This window comes from Indicator indicator, chromosome 9, assembly GCF_027791375.1.
Source record: "Indicator indicator isolate 239-I01 chromosome 9, UM_Iind_1.1, whole genome shotgun sequence".
Classification (NCBI taxonomy): Eukaryota; Metazoa; Chordata; class Aves; order Piciformes; family Indicatoridae; genus Indicator; species Indicator indicator.
Window position 1 is genome coordinate 13,886,238 of NC_072018.1, and position 16,973 is coordinate 13,903,210.

General features: G+C 38.0%; 1 protein-coding gene across 1 annotated transcript in view; it reads left to right on the forward strand.

The window, feature by feature from the left end:
• Positions 1 to 16,973, forward strand: part of SH3YL1 (SH3 and SYLF domain containing 1) — a 38,218-nt gene that overhangs the window by 10,781 nt on the left and 10,464 nt on the right. The window contains exons 6-10 of the mRNA XM_054383769.1: positions 2,609 to 2,721; positions 5,860 to 5,988; positions 8,115 to 8,259; positions 8,899 to 8,971; positions 9,684 to 9,740. Of these exons, the coding sequence (XP_054239744.1) occupies positions 2,609 to 2,721; positions 5,860 to 5,988; positions 8,115 to 8,259; positions 8,899 to 8,971; positions 9,684 to 9,740 (517 nt within the window). The remainder of the gene's footprint in view (positions 1 to 2,608; positions 2,722 to 5,859; positions 5,989 to 8,114; positions 8,260 to 8,898; positions 8,972 to 9,683; positions 9,741 to 16,973) is intronic.

Genomic DNA, 16,973 nt, shown 5'->3' on the forward strand with positions numbered 1-16,973 from the left:
ATGCTTTGCTTAATCTATGAAACTGTTCCTTCAGTCATCTCCATCTGATATTGTAGATAATGTGACTATTTACTATTAATACTTGCTCAGATAGTTTCAGTATAGAAGCTATTTCTGAGGGGGTGTTTTTCTGAACCATATTATGCCCTTTATTTGAAGTTTTTGTCAGTTTTAAAAAAATACTGTTTCATTACTGCCACGTAAAACACATTCTTACTTATTTCTTCTAGTGAAGAAGTGCTAAGTGGCGTAGGAACCCAGAATCCAATTTCAGCATTTTTTTTAGTCACATATAAACTTAAACCTTGTAGAAACTTGTTGAATTTTATTCATATAGGGTACAATTGCAGTGGTACCTATGAGTGATTTTAAACAAGAAGAAAATCACAGACTTCAGAAGTTGTGTTAAGCATTAGGACTGGGCCAGCTTCTAGATGAGTGACAGACACTGTATTAAACCCTCTCCCCTTCCAAAGAGAAAGGGAGTAAGGGAGAGACTTGTGGATTGGAATAGAAAACTAGAACTACTTTAATGAAATTAATAATAAAATGAAATGCATACAAATGTATACAAAACAAATACCACACCAAATCCCCCTGATGGCAGTTATGTCACTGTCACCACTGATGCCATGGACAGGCACTGGGGAAGTCCCAGACTGGGTTGAGCAGCAGACAGAAACTGAATTCAGGAACTCATGCATCGGTATTGAAGGCAGCATGGACAGAGTTCTCAGAGGAGACTTCACTCTCATGAGCTCTGAACTTTATACCAAATATGACATATATGGAATGGAGTCCCTTCTTGGTCACTTTAAGTCACCTGTCCTGTCTCCTCCTCCCTGCAAGTGTGCTTCTTACTTTCTGCAGCCCCAACGTGGAACACAAGATTTGGCAGACCAAGTATATGCCAGCAGCCTTTCTGCACTCAGTCGTTGGTAGGAACTATAAGCATCAAGCATTAGCACTTCCGGAAGCAGACACTCTCCAAATGTATGATGTTAATTGCACTTACTTGGAAGAAACTGAGATAAAAAGTAAAATCACTGAACAGAGTTAGTTCTGTTCTGACTCAAACGAGGACATCATAGTGAAGAAATTAGTACCTCAAATTAAAGGCTAATTTTCACATTCATCTGAGTGCTTTCCTTGAAGGTTTTCTCACTATTAATTCATTTGGTGTGGATTCATCATTTTAAAGGGTAAGAAGAGGTAGCGGCATCCTGAATGACATTCGCTTTCCATCCCTGGATGATTCAGAAACTACTCATGTCAGCCATTTTTTGTTTGGGATCGGGTAGAGGTTACCAGGGGACTAATAACAAAGGCCCCTCTTACACTGTGTGTAATACTCCTGGGCCAGCCTTGTGCAAATAATCTGGTATTTCCTCTTGCATTTCCTGCTGTCATGATTTGGAACTTGGGGTAAGTTGAAAGCTTTTTCTGAACCTGACTTTCAGTGAAATCTGTCAGATGAAAGATCAGGAACTAGTCCTTGGCTAGTCAAGATAGTTGAAAGGATCACAGCAAGGTACCAAAGTTCTATGTGCTGGTACTGCTGCAGTGTTTGGATTTTGATATGTGTAGTGTCTTTACTGATCTTTCAGTTAAGATGGAGTGATCTTTAGAGAATAATGCATGTGTTTGAAAGAGTTTTTTTCCTTCTGTAAAATGCTTCCTGGTTTGGGAGGAAAAATAAGTTGTGGGAGACTTGTATTGAAATTTGTTAAAGAGAGTTAGAGTTTTACAGTACTGGCGGGAATAGGCATCAACTTCAGTAGTAAAAGTTCTTTGCTACCCATTTTTCTCTCACAACCCAGGCATACAGGTTTTTTTTAAATAGTGAGTTTTACTTTTTTATTCCCTGTTTTACATTTGAATCTTTCAAAAATGCCCCATTAGCTCTTCAGTTATTATAATTTCTTCCAGAAACTGCCGACATACCATAAACTCAACGTTTTTAAGAATTAAATATTATTTCATATATATACATCTTTTATGTATATTAAACCCCATTTTTTCCTATCAAGACAATAAAATTCTGTCATTAACAGGAAAACCAGTATCCTTTTTGCTGTTTATTTTCTGGACTATAATTTTTGTTTACTGACTTCTGTCTTGCTGTTATTAATGCAATTCTGGAACAATCAAAATTATTTTCTTAATGTGAGGTCTCTTCACATTTGAAAATGCCTATAGAAAATAAAAGCCTTTAAAAAGCCAGAGAAACAGCCACAGCTGTTCCTGTTACAGTTGTTGTCTATCACATACTGACCATATCAGCACTTGGAAAAAAAAAAAAAAAGACCACAGTTAAATTTGATTTAAAAAGTAAGGGAAAGAATTTTTAGTTTCAAAATATCTTGCAGAAAAAGAATCCAGTTTGTTAAGAAAACTTTTTTCAAAGGAATCCTTTCCAGGAAAGGAAGTAATTCTCTGAGAAGATGGGAGATCCTCACTTGAACTGAAATCTTGCTAAATCTAGTTTTCATTTGTGGAAAGGAATATTTGCAATGCTCTCACTACGTTTCCTTCAAAATGGAAGACATGTCTCCTGTGCCATTCTAACGTCTTTAAAAGCACACTACTTTTATTTCATATTTTATAGGTTTCAGATTTAGTGATAATACTGAATCATGAAAGAGCAGTAGAAGCTTTTGCCAAAGGAGGGAATCTTACACTTGGAGGGAATCTTACTGTGGCAATCGGACCTCTGGGAAGGTGAGTAAAACGCTTGCATATTATGGCGTAGATTTAAATACAGAGTAGAATAAAATGTGGAATATAGCTTTTAAAGCTCTGTATAAACATTGGTGTGGTTTCTTTTGATATGTTACAAAAACCTGGGTAACCTGTATGTTGACTGTACCATATTGTTCTTGTTGTGTTACTTGTCACTTGTTACTTTATTTCTCTTTTTTTTCTTTCCTGATAAAGGTGGTTATTGGTAGAAGGAAAGTGTTCTGAATTTTATCCTCTCTATGCAGTAGACTCCTTGGCTAGGCTCAATAAAGAGCACAGGCCCTACAGTGCCTGACTGAACTATGTGCTTTCTGTCATCACAGGTCTGCCTGAAAGTAAATGAAAAATAAACCAAGTAATTACTTTTGAACCTTAGGCAGTTAAGACAAGTTACTTTAAAAGATGAGATGATATAAATAGAGAATAACTTGAAAGGGACTGTATGAGATCTCTACTCCGAACTCCTGCTCAAAGCCAGGTCTGTTATAGCTTAAGATCAGGTTGCTCAGGCCTTTATTCCAGTTAGGTCTTAAAAACCTACGAAGATGGAAACTTCTTGGGCACTCTGGGCAACCTGCTCTACTGTTCAACTGTCCTCATGAAAAATTTTGCCTTACATCCAGTGAAAGCATTTCTTGTTTCAATTTATGTCTGTAGTTTTTTATTCTTTCACCATACACTGTTAAAAAGAGCCTGGATTCAGATTCTTGATTGCCTTTTTGTAGACTTGAAGGCTGCTCTTAGGTTCCCCATAAGTCTTCACTTCCCTGGGCTTACCAAGCCTAGCTGCCCCACACTGCTTGTGGCACACGTGCCTCCTGATGCCTTGCGTTTTTTATGATGACATTTTTACTGATGTTATCTTTTCTGACAAAATAAAAGGATAAGGCAATGCCAGTTCCACAGATGAGAAAGAGCTGTGGATCAGGGGAGGGCAGTGAATGTCACCTGCCTTGCAAAGGCCCTCAGTATGCTGTCCTGCAACATCTCTGTGTCCAAGGTGGGACATAGGTGAAAAACGAGATCATCAGGCCTGAAAATTGGTGGTAAATGATTCATATTGTACTTGGAAGCCATATTTCTGTTGAATTCCCTAGGAAACTCTTCTGGGACCTCTCCTGCTTGATATTTTTATCAGTGACATGGAAGACCAGATACAAAACATCCTCTTCAGTTTTGTGGATGACACCAGCTCAGAGGGTGAAGCCAATATACTTCAGTGTAGGGTCATCCTTTAGGGCAGTGGACCTAGAGAGGGTAAGGGAAAGATCCGACAGGAAACCTCATGAAATTAAAAAAAGGAAAAATGCTAAGTTCTGCACCCTTGGTTGGATGAATTCTCTGCAGTTATGTAGGCAGAGCCTGCCAGGCTGGGTAGCTGCCCTACTGAGAAGTTGCCTGGGTCCTGGTGGACAGTAAGTTGAGCCGTCAAGGCATCCTGACAATGAACAGTGTAGGAAGCTGCATCAACAGAGCTGTATCCAGTAGATAACGTATGCTGGTTTACCACAGTCTTTTCCCTACAACACAAAAGTAAAGGAAAGTAACACACATTAAAAAAAAATCCAGGTTGAGATAAGATTTTCCTGAGTAAATGAGATACTAATAGAATGCACAATTACCTCAGCCTATTTGCAGAAAAAAGTATAGCAGAAAGCCGCAGCAAACAGAAGCAAGTGAGTTAAACTGCTACATTCTTCCCTCTCTGGCTGCCATCCCAGCAGAAGAGAGCCAACACCCAAAAACCCCAGAACCCAAAAGCAGCAACCGGAACAGGAAGCCTCTCATGTTATTATCTGAACTTCAAGCCCCATAATACTGTGCTGTAGCTAGCACTTTCATTTTGAAGCTGGCACAGCAGCATGGGATTGAATATCAGTAGCAGATTCAGTCTAACCCATGACATAAGGTGTGGTGGTTTTGAGGCTATGCCTTTAATTTTCACAGAGTTCGAGCAGAAAAGTAAAAGAATGTAAATAAATCACAATTGGTTGTAAGAAAGCAAAATAATGATTATTCTAAACACTTCCATTGGGGAGATAGAAAAGTTTAAGAGTCAGTACTCAAAACAAAATCAGTCTGTCTGGTGTTTTCTGCTGGACAGTCTAGTGTTCCTCTTCTGGCTTTGCTTTCAGAGATAACATACTGGCATACTCACCTTGAAAGCTAAGTTCTAACAACCTCTTTGCTTCTTGTCTTTCTTCCTTCTGCCAGGGGGGGTCTGGGGAAGGCAGGGAAGGGGGAGGCAGGGGGGCAGCTTTCCTGGCTTTGGCCAGGAGGGTTTTGTGCTGTTTCTGTTAATTGTACATATTTGTAAATACTGTGTATTTGTACGTATTCATTGCATTCCATTGTAGACTGGAGTTTTTGCTTGTAAATACAGCTACATTTGGTTCTGAACTGAGCTAGTCTGGTGTTGTTAATGTGGGAGGGGAATTTCAGCCCACCACACCACAACATAAGGGAAGTTACTGTTCCCTTTTACTTGGCACTTCATAGACTGTGCCTGAAATACTGTGTCCAGTTTCAGCCCTGCAGTGCAAGAAGGATGTTTATAAACTTGAATGTGTGCAGTGACCAGCTACCAAGATGGCCAGGGACATGGAGCCACATGAATCGTGAGCCTAGGGAAGCTTGGCTTATTTTATATGTAGGAGAGAAGGCCTTGAGGTCTAAGAAGCTGCATTCCCAACAGGGCATTACAAAAAAGGCAGACCCCAATTCTTCAGTGAGGTGGCATGGCATGACACTGGAGAGATGGTAGTTGTAAATTGGAACAAAGAAGGTTCTGTCTGGGTATGACAAAAAAAAAATCAACATGAGTGAACTGAGCACTGACATAGGTTGCTTAGAGTTTTCTGTGGGATCTGTATCCTTGGAAGTCTTTAAAATCTGGCTAGAGAAAGCCCACAGCAACCAGATCTGAATTTGATGTATCCCTTTTGAGCAAGAGGTTGGATTTCAAGTCTATCCCACTTGAATTTATTCAGCAGGGGTTGCCAGAACAGAGGGAAGTAAAATTCTTGTTGCCTTTTGGTGGGATTAAAATAAAAAGACAATTGCTGTTCATATTGCAAAGCTATATTGAAGATTGTCAACCAAAACTTTTCCTTCTAGAAACCTGGAAGGAGATGTTGCCCTGAGAAGCTCTGCTGCTGTCTATACATACTGCAAATCTCGAGGACTGTTTGCAGGTGTATCTCTGGAAGGTACCTGTTTAATTGAAAGGAAAGAAACAAATCGCAAGTAAGTTCACTGTGAATGTGGAAGAAACAGTGAAAGCAGAGAGACAAAATGAACAAGAACACATTTAATTTAGGAAAAAAGAGTGCTTTCTGAGAGCATGCTGTGCTGAGTATAGAGTTCCTTGAGGGGCAAGGACTTCTTCAATTTAGATGTCTTTCAATGGGTCTCGAGATGCTGCTGAACGTTTAGAGATTAAATACCTGTGGCAGGTTAACCTTGGCTAGCCATGAGCTGTCAACCAAGCTCCTCTGTCACTCCACCTCCTTAACAGGATGAGAGGAGAGAAAAAAAGGTGACAACAAGCCCATGGATTGAAATAAAGGCTGGGAGAGCACTTGCCAGTTACAGTCTCAGGCAAAAAAACTCTCTAGTTGGGGAAATTTAATTTATTGCAAATTAATAAGAGAGTAAGATAATGAGAAATAGGAACAAATCTGAAATAAAACATTTTCACTCCATTCCTGCATCTTCCTGGGCTCAACTTCTGTCCCAGCTTCTGTATTTCCTCCACTTGAGTGACATAGGAGAATGGAGAGAAGGGGGCTGTGGTCAGTTCATAGCACTTTATCTCTGCTGCTGTGTAGCCATTTCTGAATCTGCAGTCTGCATTCAGAGGATGATAAAAGCACTGGTTAAACACATCTTGCTGAGACCCAGCATAGTCCAGAACCTGTTGAGACACAAATGGATCCTCTACCCCAGCTTACTAATTCACAGAAATCAGACCATTGACCTGTTTGTAGGTTTCAGACTTCTACTTTGGCACCTGAAGGTGTGGTATCGGTGGTGGTCAGGGAATTAGAATGGTGTATCATTAGGATCTCTTGAAAATCGTCAGAGAAATGCAAAAAGACTTTTTAAAACAGTAAATAGTTATCTGATGTGATACTCCAGCAATAAAAGGCTCGCTACCAGTGGCGAATGATATTAAATGATAGAATCAGTCAGGGTTGGAAGGGACCACAAGGATCATCCAGTTCCAACCCCCTGCCAAGGGCAGGGACACCTCACACTGGATCAGGCTGGCCAGAACCTCATCCAGCCTGGCCTTAAACACCTCCAGGGATGGGGCCCCAACCACCTCCCTGGACAACCCATTTCAGGCTCTCACCACCTCATGGTGAAGAACTTCTTCCTCACTTCCAGCCTGAATCTCCCCACTTCCAGCTAAATTCCATCCCCCCTAGTCCTGTCACTACCTGATATCCTAAAAAGTTCCTCGCCAGCTTTCTTGTAGGCCCCCTTCAGATATTGAAGGGCCACAATAAGGTCACCTCTGAGCCTTCTCTTCTCCAGACTGAACAGCCCCAACTCTTTCAGTCTGTCCTCATAGCAGAGGTGCTCCAGCCCTCTGATCATCCTGGTGGCCCTTTACACTGCTGCTTCCACCTCACAGTCTTGCCCTGCTCCAGCATGCAATCCCTCCCATGGGAGACAGTCCTTCATGAATTTCTCCAACATGGGGCCTTCCCACAGGCGGCAGTTCTTCACAAACTACCCCAGTGTGGGTCCTTTCCATGAGGTGCAATCCTTCAGGAATGGACTGATGGAGTGTAGGTTCCCTGTGGGACTCTGGCAGAAAACCTGCTGCTGTGTGGTTCACAGGTCCTGCCAGGAGGTTGCTCCAGTGTGGGCTTCTCATAGGGTCATAGCCTCCTTCAGGCATTCAGCTGCTCCACCATTAACCTCCATGGGCTGTGGGTGTACAGCCAGCTTCACAGAGTCTTCGTCACCAGCTGTCTCTATTCAAAAAAGTGAGGTTCCAGTGTTCCCACTCAGGAATTTTACTGCATCATTAAGGAATTTCTTATAACATTTAGCAAAAGTGGCATGGATTTCTTCAGTTTGCTGTGTGCTTGGCTTTCAGATGATCTAGCTGATGCATTGCACATGAACAGGAACAAAATATTTCTGGTGAAGTTGATAGGTTTAGATATCCAAGTTTGTTGCAGTTACTTGTCATTCCAAATTTACAGTGTTGAACTAATTCTGTCATTTCTCAGTAGACAATCAGTAGGTGAGTTGCAGGGCAAGGGGTGGGGGTAGAACATTTGCACAAGATGAATTTGTCTAGGCAATGAAATGTAATGATGATCAAATACCTGGCATCTTGTCTTTTATGTCAGGTTTTATGGGCAGGATATTCGCGCTAGTGCCATCTTGCTTGGTGATGTGCCTTTTCCTGCTCAAGCAGAAGATCTGTATGAAACTCTAGCATCCTTCACTGAAGTATATGAAAATGAAGAGCAAAAGAATAATCCAGGAAAAGCTGTAAGGGAACAAAGAAGGGTTTGTGCACCTCTTTTTCACATTAGCTTTTTCTGTTCCTAGTTGGTGGTAATATTGATGTTCATGTGACATTCTTCGCTATTGGGTGCTTAAAGGTGTAGCACATGGCAGATACTGGATGTGAGTAATACATTCATTCAAGTATTGCCCTGGTAGCCTCTTTTGGACAAGAATGGTGTTGATTTTGCTTTGCATCCCCTAGAATAGCAAATTATATCCTTGTTGCTATAATGGTTCATGATCAAATCTGAGGTGATGATTCAAAATTTTGTTCAACTATTGCTAATCAAGGCAATCTGCAAATCGTGAGCATACCAGGTTTGATCAGTATACTCTTCATTTTTCTCCTTTTTCTGTCTTTCATTTAAGCAATCACATTTACAATATAATTCTAAAGATTGTAGAAGGTATTTTCTTGTAGAAATTGGTGTTACTGATAGATAATCATTTACATTCATCTTTCTTAAACCCGTTGTGAATTGCTTTATAGTCACGTGTATGTCACTAGTTCTTTGGTGTGCTTCTTGGGTACATAGAATTGCAATGGAGAAAGGATGATTTATTGTTTTTTCCAGTGTAACTTGACATATTTCTAGGCTCAAAATTACAATCTACTTCCAGGTAAATGACCCACCAGCTAGACCATCATCAAGACCAGAGCCGCCTAAACCCTCTGTGAGACCAACACCACCAGGTTAAAAACGTTTTGATAATGATTACAATTTTTTTTTTCTCTGTGTAAAATTACAGCATTAGAGCTAATGAATGCTATGCAATTTTTATAGTAGTAGCTGTCTCTGTAAAAATATTTGGTTAACTCTCTTCCTTGGACAAACACTGAAAACATGTTGGGATGTTGCCATGAGCGACAAAGGGTAAAGGTTTTGTTTATTTTATATTAACAAATGTTTTGTCTCTGACAGATTTGCTATAGAAATAGCGTTTGTATAGTTACAGAAGCATGTAATAGTTCACAGGAAGCATTCACTTGGTAAAATGAAACTTCTTAGTAGAAATAACAGCCCCACTAGAAAGTGCTGGTCCTACTTCTAGAAACTTCTGGTTTCTAGAAAACTTTGTCTCTCTTTTAGGTTGCTATTATTTTTTAATACATGGAGGTCTTACAGTAGAGCAGAGGTGGCAGTTTTGGCTTTATAAGAGTTTGTCTACCAAAGTGCTGTCATTGAAAGTAAGGCTTTAATGTCCAACTTGTGTTGTTAACTTGGTTTATTTCTTTGGACAAGGATATAAGGCAAAGTCCTTGTTGCTTCTGTACTACTCCTTAGATAACCACAATCATTTTGTAACATTGAACATGTATTCAAAATCCAGTATATGAAATATAACTATATATATATATATATATTAGTATATCATACAACTTAATACTTCATTTTCCCTTTCAGCCAAAAAGAATACAAACAAACTTTATCCTGAACTGCCAAATGATTATGCTTCTGTGGGTAAGTACTAAGCTTCCATATTTTATTAATGCAGTAATCTTAGAAGTCCTAAAAGTATTTTGGAAGGTATCTAACCATATCTGGACATACACAGTTTTCTTTACTGTCTTGTGTTAAAATGAGATTCAGGTCTTATATGCTTCCTGAAAATATTTTGTAAATGTGAGTCTTATTCCCTGACTTTACCTTCCAACAGCAGTGTTCTTTTTCTGAACAGCAAAAGTTCTTTTGATTTATTCAGTGAGCTTAGAAATGCATTGAAAGTAGTTAAGGTGTTTTACATTACCACCTAAGTGAAGTGATCAAGAAAGCTGGTATATCAAGCTTGTGTCCAAGTCCTTATGCAAGGTACTGTAACTCCTGTTTTAATTAAAAAGTACTTCCACAGGTCATCTGATTATGCTGGTGTAAACACAGATTTGCATTGCAGTTATATTCTTTCAGGGTTTTGTACTGAGTTGAGATAAGTCTGCGTTATACTACCAAGATACTACTTGTTTGTTGTTCTATTCTGATTCTCTTAAGTTTAAAGCAATTTCAATTCTAATGGGAGAATCTTACTCTGTACTATTTGCAATGTAACTCTTGAACTGTGAGGCCCATCATCTGGAAAGTTGTGATGCACTACAAAATATATATATATATACTTTAAAATATATACTGTGTATAGTGTATATTGTAAGATAGATATATTATAAAAATGATTATGTTTGCTTGGCTCCTGTAGTGTGGTCTCTCACCGGGAGTCTCGTCTTAAAAGAGGTAAAAGGCTAACAGCTGTTTCAAATTAGTGAAATAAATTATTTCTCTCATGAAACACATTGTTGATTTGAAAAATAAATGTTTTGATGGTCTCTGCTAGGATCAAGACAAGGACATTCCGTATTACATATATATGTGTGTGAATATATGTACACACTTTCACATATTGCATACACCACTTGCAAATAAAATGAAACAAAAGGTCTCATTTTTACTTATGCAAATGGAGCTAAAATCAAGCTTAATAGATCACAGTGAAAAGTCTTCAAGCAGAGTAAGCACCATGGTGTAACTCAGCACTTAAACTCTTGTCTGAAAGGCAAAATCACAACTGTATTTTTGATAATGAGGAAATGAGATATTTTAATTAAGATAATCATGTGTGTCATTGTCTTTACATTCTTCTTCATAGCTTCTCTCCATACATACTGCTGATGTTCATGCCTGTTGAGGGGACCAGAACCTTTAGCCATGCTGTTGATGTGCAGATCAGACTTAAAATTTGCTATTGTGCTGTTGGACTTTTACAATCACAAAAAGAATGATGACTCTAATGATACGTACTCAGTAGATGTCATCCACAAAGAAAAAAAAAATTGGTCTTCTGGCCCTTGAAACTAGACTTTCCCAGTCTTAAAAAAGCCCTGACCAACTTGAAAGGGGTTTCTAAAGCCGTAGGAAAAACTTGCACACCCATTTGCTTTATTAAAGGCAGTGTTCTTTCTTTATGGTGCAAGTGACAAGGTAAAAATCTTCTGGAGCAATCTATTGATGACTTTCACAATTCTTTGAAATAAAAATACAGATTCGAACCAGTCTACAACTGAGGATTCCTAATGATTTCTAGAAACACACAAACTTATCTTTGGAGTGCAAGAGGCAGTAGGTTATTGTGTAAATGACACTTCTTGCAAGAAATGTTGTCTTTTGTGTACCTTTTAAGCTTGGTGTGGTATATCTTGCTTTCTATTGCAAATTTTATTTCCATAGGTAACAGTGCAAATGATTTCTGAATACACAGAAGTACTAACTATATGTTTCTGAAGTCTAAAGAATTGTTCTTATCAGAGGGAAAAATTTAAGGTTGAAGTCAGTTACCAGAAGTGTGTCAATACTGTAGCCTACATTGATGTTGATGGGAGACTGGAAGAGTGTTTCAGTCCCTTTCACATCAGTAACACAGGGTGCATTAATGCTGGGTGATGGAATAGAAGGAACCTTAAGGCCATACATCCTGTCAGGAATCTCTTCCTGCCTGTTTATAGTTCAGATGATTTCAACAGAGCTGCCTGGCAGCTACAGCTTGTACTAGCCAATCTTTATTGCAGGAGTAGTTGGTACAATGGATGTTCTACAGTCATCTGAAAAAAAAATCAACATTTTTTATGTCTTTCTAGCTTAAAAGAATATTTGATAACTAATAGAAGAGTCCATTAAACTAACCTTTAGGAAGCTACATTGTAAGTATAATGGCTGGTACAGGGGTTTTGATGTTGAACAACAAGCTTGTCTGGGTTGCTACTAGTAGGGAGAATGGAGACTGGCATTGTGTTATGAGGCTTTGGTTTTGCAGCAGTTAGAGAAGTAGTAGAAAGATTGAAACATTCATTCTCATTAGATGGAAGAAGAGCTAGACTTGTAGATGAAACATTTTAATTATTTTATGTGGACCCGAATTATCTAGATAGGTAATGTAATATCATCTATTTGAAATGCAAGAAGAATGTTAAATGAAAAACATGTTTTTCTGAACTGATAATGTGATACTTCAACTCAGAAGCAAGTAGATTGTTTTCATGTAACTGAATCATACTTAAGGTAATGCATTTAGTTGTAAAATGAGGCTCAGTAATACTTTAAAGGATTTCTAGAAACTTGAAAACCCACAGTCTTTATTTTAAAAAAAATCATTTCCAGAGACCTTTTACGGTTCTGAAAAAGAAATAATAGCTGATACAGTTATTGCAATTCAGTGAAATGAGAAGTTTCTACAGTAGTAGAGATTTTTCTGGAGACTGTTAAGATAAAGAAATCAGATTTGCTTATGAGTATGAGAGTTCATGCCTTACCAGAATTAGGAGTTGCAGTTTCATTTGTCTACTTGTCCCCTTTATGTTGTGCAGTCTAATAAAAGGACTGACTAGTCCTTCAGAGCTTTATTACCACAATTCAGCTTTGCTTTATAGAAAGTTTGTGTAAAGTTCTCTACCACATCTGTAATATAAATGACCCATAGTTCTTTAGTGAACTTACTTGGGCACTATAAACTCAGGAAAAGTTTCTGTTATTAAAAGATTTTTCTTTAGATACATTAGGTTGATAGTTTGTCACACTAGAATATTTGATCCTAGATACTAGTTTTTCATTAGTGTTATGATTTCTATTTATTTCCTCTTGCGATTCTGCCATGGAGCAGCAAATAACCAAAAATGTAGATAATTGGTTACTTGACTTACCTGTTTGTCCTCTGTGATGGTTTGAAACTGTCTTTAATTTTTTCTTGCAAAGTTCAAAACAGAGAAAGTGAAAGAGTGTAAATAAGTCACTATTGGGTATAAGAAAGCAAAATACTGATTGTTCTAAACACTTCCATTGGATAATAGAAATGTTTAAGAACTATTACCCAAAACAAAGTGGGCACTCTGCACATTCTGCATTCTGCAGTCGGGGCAGTTGCTGGGCTGTCTGGCTGCTGTTTCTTCTTCTCTTCTGGCAGAAGGTAACACACTGACCTTGGCAGCTAAGTTAACAACTTTCTGCTTTAACTAACTCTGCTTTCTGTCCAGAGGGGCCTGGGGGGGAAGCTCCTGGAAGAGAGGCCCCTTTGGGAAGGGTCCCCTTTGGTGGGAAGCAAAGGGATCTTGGTTGTGCTTTTCTGTTGATTGTATATATTTGTAAATGTTGTGAATTTTTGTATATTTGTACATATTCATTGCATTTCATCATAGATTGTAGATTCTGCTTTGTAAATACAGCTTTCATTTGCTTCCAGACTGAGCTAGCCTGGTTATTGTCGGTGGGGGGGGGAATTTCAGCTCACACTGACACATCCTCTTGTTACAGTTTGCTGAATACTGTACAATTCTGAAAACGTTTTAGTGATGTGATTTCCCAACTGAACTGCTAGCAGCAGGTGTAGTAATCTGGTGGTAAAAGCAGAAGCTGATTAAAATTAATATTGTTGAGAAATGAATTGTTAACAGGTGATTCATTAATAATCAGAGATCAGGTATTTTTTCACTTTTGTCAGCTCAGCTAACCAGCGAAGGACTGGTTCACATGTTTGGAAAAGAATCACTTAAAATTGCCAAGATTCTGAAACCATCAGGAAACAGACTTGAGGCAGGAATGGGGGTCAAAATGCAAAAAACTCTATCTTTCCAAACACTGTTTTGTCACTGTGCATTCACAATTACTAAAAATCACCATTGACTTGTGTTCTCTGGCCTCAAAAATGAATTTTTGTGTAGTGCTTCCTTCTGCCTCTGCTCAGCAGTATGTTCCCTTTCAGAAATGTTTATGAACAAGAGGTCTATGGCTACAATACTGTAAGCCAAGTGCTCATTGTAAACACAAAACTAGAGGGGTTTTTTTATAACAATGCCAGTATTTTGTCATAATTTGGAGACAGTAATGATGCTGTTTGTAGCTTTTAAGAATCACATGATTTGCTTAACTACCTCATAAGAACTTGTGCCTGTAAAGCCTAAGCATTTAAGGGTTTTTTTATTAGGTTTCTCTCAGAAAGGCTTTCTTACCTTCCACAAGTACTTCAACTAAATATTTTAAAACTTAATTTTATCTTGGGACATTCAACTGTTAAGACTGTTGTGCATAAAAGCATCACACCCAAACTTGATTACACTAAAGCTTTAAAAACAAAATTAAAAATTAATAGTAACTAGTTTTTTTTTCAGCAGAAACTTTTAACTTTGAAAATAAGATGACAATAGTAACAGATTGTTACTGCACCATTAGACATTTATTTGTAGTCTGAAAGAGCTACTATATCAGGCCTGCTGATGAAGATACAGAGGCAGGTGAGGAGCTAAAAAACAACTTTTCTTCCTTCAGTGAGGGTTTGAGTGATTTCTCAACCTTATTAAAAATGCATGCCTTCCCATATTAATTTGTCTGCAGCTTTTAGACAAGGATGTTAGTCATGGCTTTCTTCACTGTATTAAACAGCCCTTTCCTACCCAGAGGGTTTTTTTAAAAGTTCCCCCCTCTTGTTCCTTTTGAGACACTTGTGCTCTAATCAAACACATTTTGATCTTCCTTGATCTTTTGATTCTTAAACAGATTGATGACCTCTGGTCACGAATCATGTTCTCTTTCCTTTCAATTTTAAATAGTACTACAAATAGCCAATTTTGAGATGTGAGCTCACTGAGATCAAGTGAGATTTGGGCTCCTAAAAGCTATAATCTAAACACTAAACACCAGTCTTTACTTTTTTTTTTTTTAAATTGATTTTGACCTTCTTGCATATTGTTACACTATATTAAAACAACTGAGACAGTATTAACCCTTTTTGATTAGGTGGTACTGTGAATTTGTGGTAAACTTAGTTTGTGTTAACTAAATCCCTCACAGAGATGCAGCTTTTCTTGGTTTGAGTTGTTCAAGAATCGGGTCTGTCCCAGTTCTCTATAATTTCAGAGATGATCTCAATGTTTCAGTAATCTATGAATGCCACATGATTTATTTGATCTATGAAATTCCAAGACAGATTTTCACATGTCCTGAATGTACTTTTTCGGAGAAACTTGAGAGTCTGTATATGAATTTTTGTTTGTACATTAGGAGGGGATTTTGTGACCAGTTAAAAACACAAATGTTAGCTAAGCCAACAGAATTATATGGACTAAGACATCATACACTGCTTCCAAGGTAAAAACCTTTTACAAAAAATAGGTATTTTTGCAGCTCTTGCAGGGCAACGGCATGATTTTTAGTGAATTCACCTCCTGTTTCTTATTTTACTTGTATGCCTCTTCTGTAGTTCAGTTCAGACTTAACATTATTTTTAGAGCTACTACCATGTAGGATAATACTGATCCTACTCTATCTGCATAGGCATGGAAGGTAAAAGGAATCTAAAACCTGTTGGTTTGATGAATAGAAGAAGACTTCATGGTTCACAGTGCGGGGGAAAATACATTTTGCTTTTGAACTGGCAGTGGAATCATCCATGGAAACATGATTTATTTCTGTCACTGAGCCTTGCTGATGTTTCAGAAATGTTGCCCCTGGGTCATTTTCATGGACTGTACAGTTTGAAAAGTCTGTTCATTAATGAGGATATGAGAACTTGGAGATGCATAATCTGCTCTACCTGATGGGTCGCTGATAAAGGAAGCTGTTCTTTCAGTTGAATTTCCCATATTTTCCTGTGATGTTTCTGTTCTGTTAGTCATTGCTTGCAGATAAGGAAGTTAATTGGTTAATTAAATTGTTCTCCCGCTCTGTGTTTTCATGGGGAAGTGGAGTAGCCATTTTTTATGGTGAATAAAAAAATAACTATTTCAATAATTAACTGAAAACTGGATAAAATAATTAAAACAACAAATTGCGATAAAGGAATATGCACATATCTCATTTTATGTGCTATGAATGTGTGCAGTGTATTGGAACTAAAAATAAATTAAAAAAAAAAAAAACACTTTTCATTTTTCAGTTCATGAATTGCTTCCAGGAGAGACAGAGGTTTGCTGTAGGATCATATGGAACTGTTTCACATTATAGACAAGAAGCCTCATCAAGCTGTGAAGTAATCTTTTCCTTCCATATTATAATTTGAGGAGTAACTCTGACAGATTATAAACTGTAAAATCAATAAGACAGCTCAGTGTGACAGATGTTTGTTTTAGAAAATTTTTACTAAGTGTGATATGTCTGTCATAAAACTTCATGACATTGTCTGCTAATTTAGTAAACATGAAGTTAACCCCCTGGAAAGACACTAAAGGGCTTTTTTGTTTGTTTGCTTTTAAGAGTTTTAACTAAGCTTGGTCTATTTTTGTGGCTTGTGGCATGTTTATATTTAGTTACCAGAAAAATAAAACATCCATCTGGTGGTCTCCTCCAGTATTAATTTTCTTGCTATTGTGAGCTCTTTCTTAATACTAACCAAACCCAGGAAATCCCAGGAAATTATTTTTCAGGCTATTTTTATCCCTGATTCACTTTTACTAGGATTGTACTATTACCATTGTGAGTGTAGTAAGTCACATAATCAAGCTGCTTATGTTGTGGCAAGCTGAGAGGAAAATATGTAAGCATGAAAGGACTTCACTGGTCATACTGGAATATCTTACTGCGTATAATCAGCTAACTCAAAATACAAGGCACAGAGAGATTGAGGTCAGACATGCTAGGATGAAATTGGGGTCACTGCATTATCAGAGAGCTGTGATGCTAAATATGAACCAGATTTACTAATGTGGGGAACAGTATTTTTTCCTTACC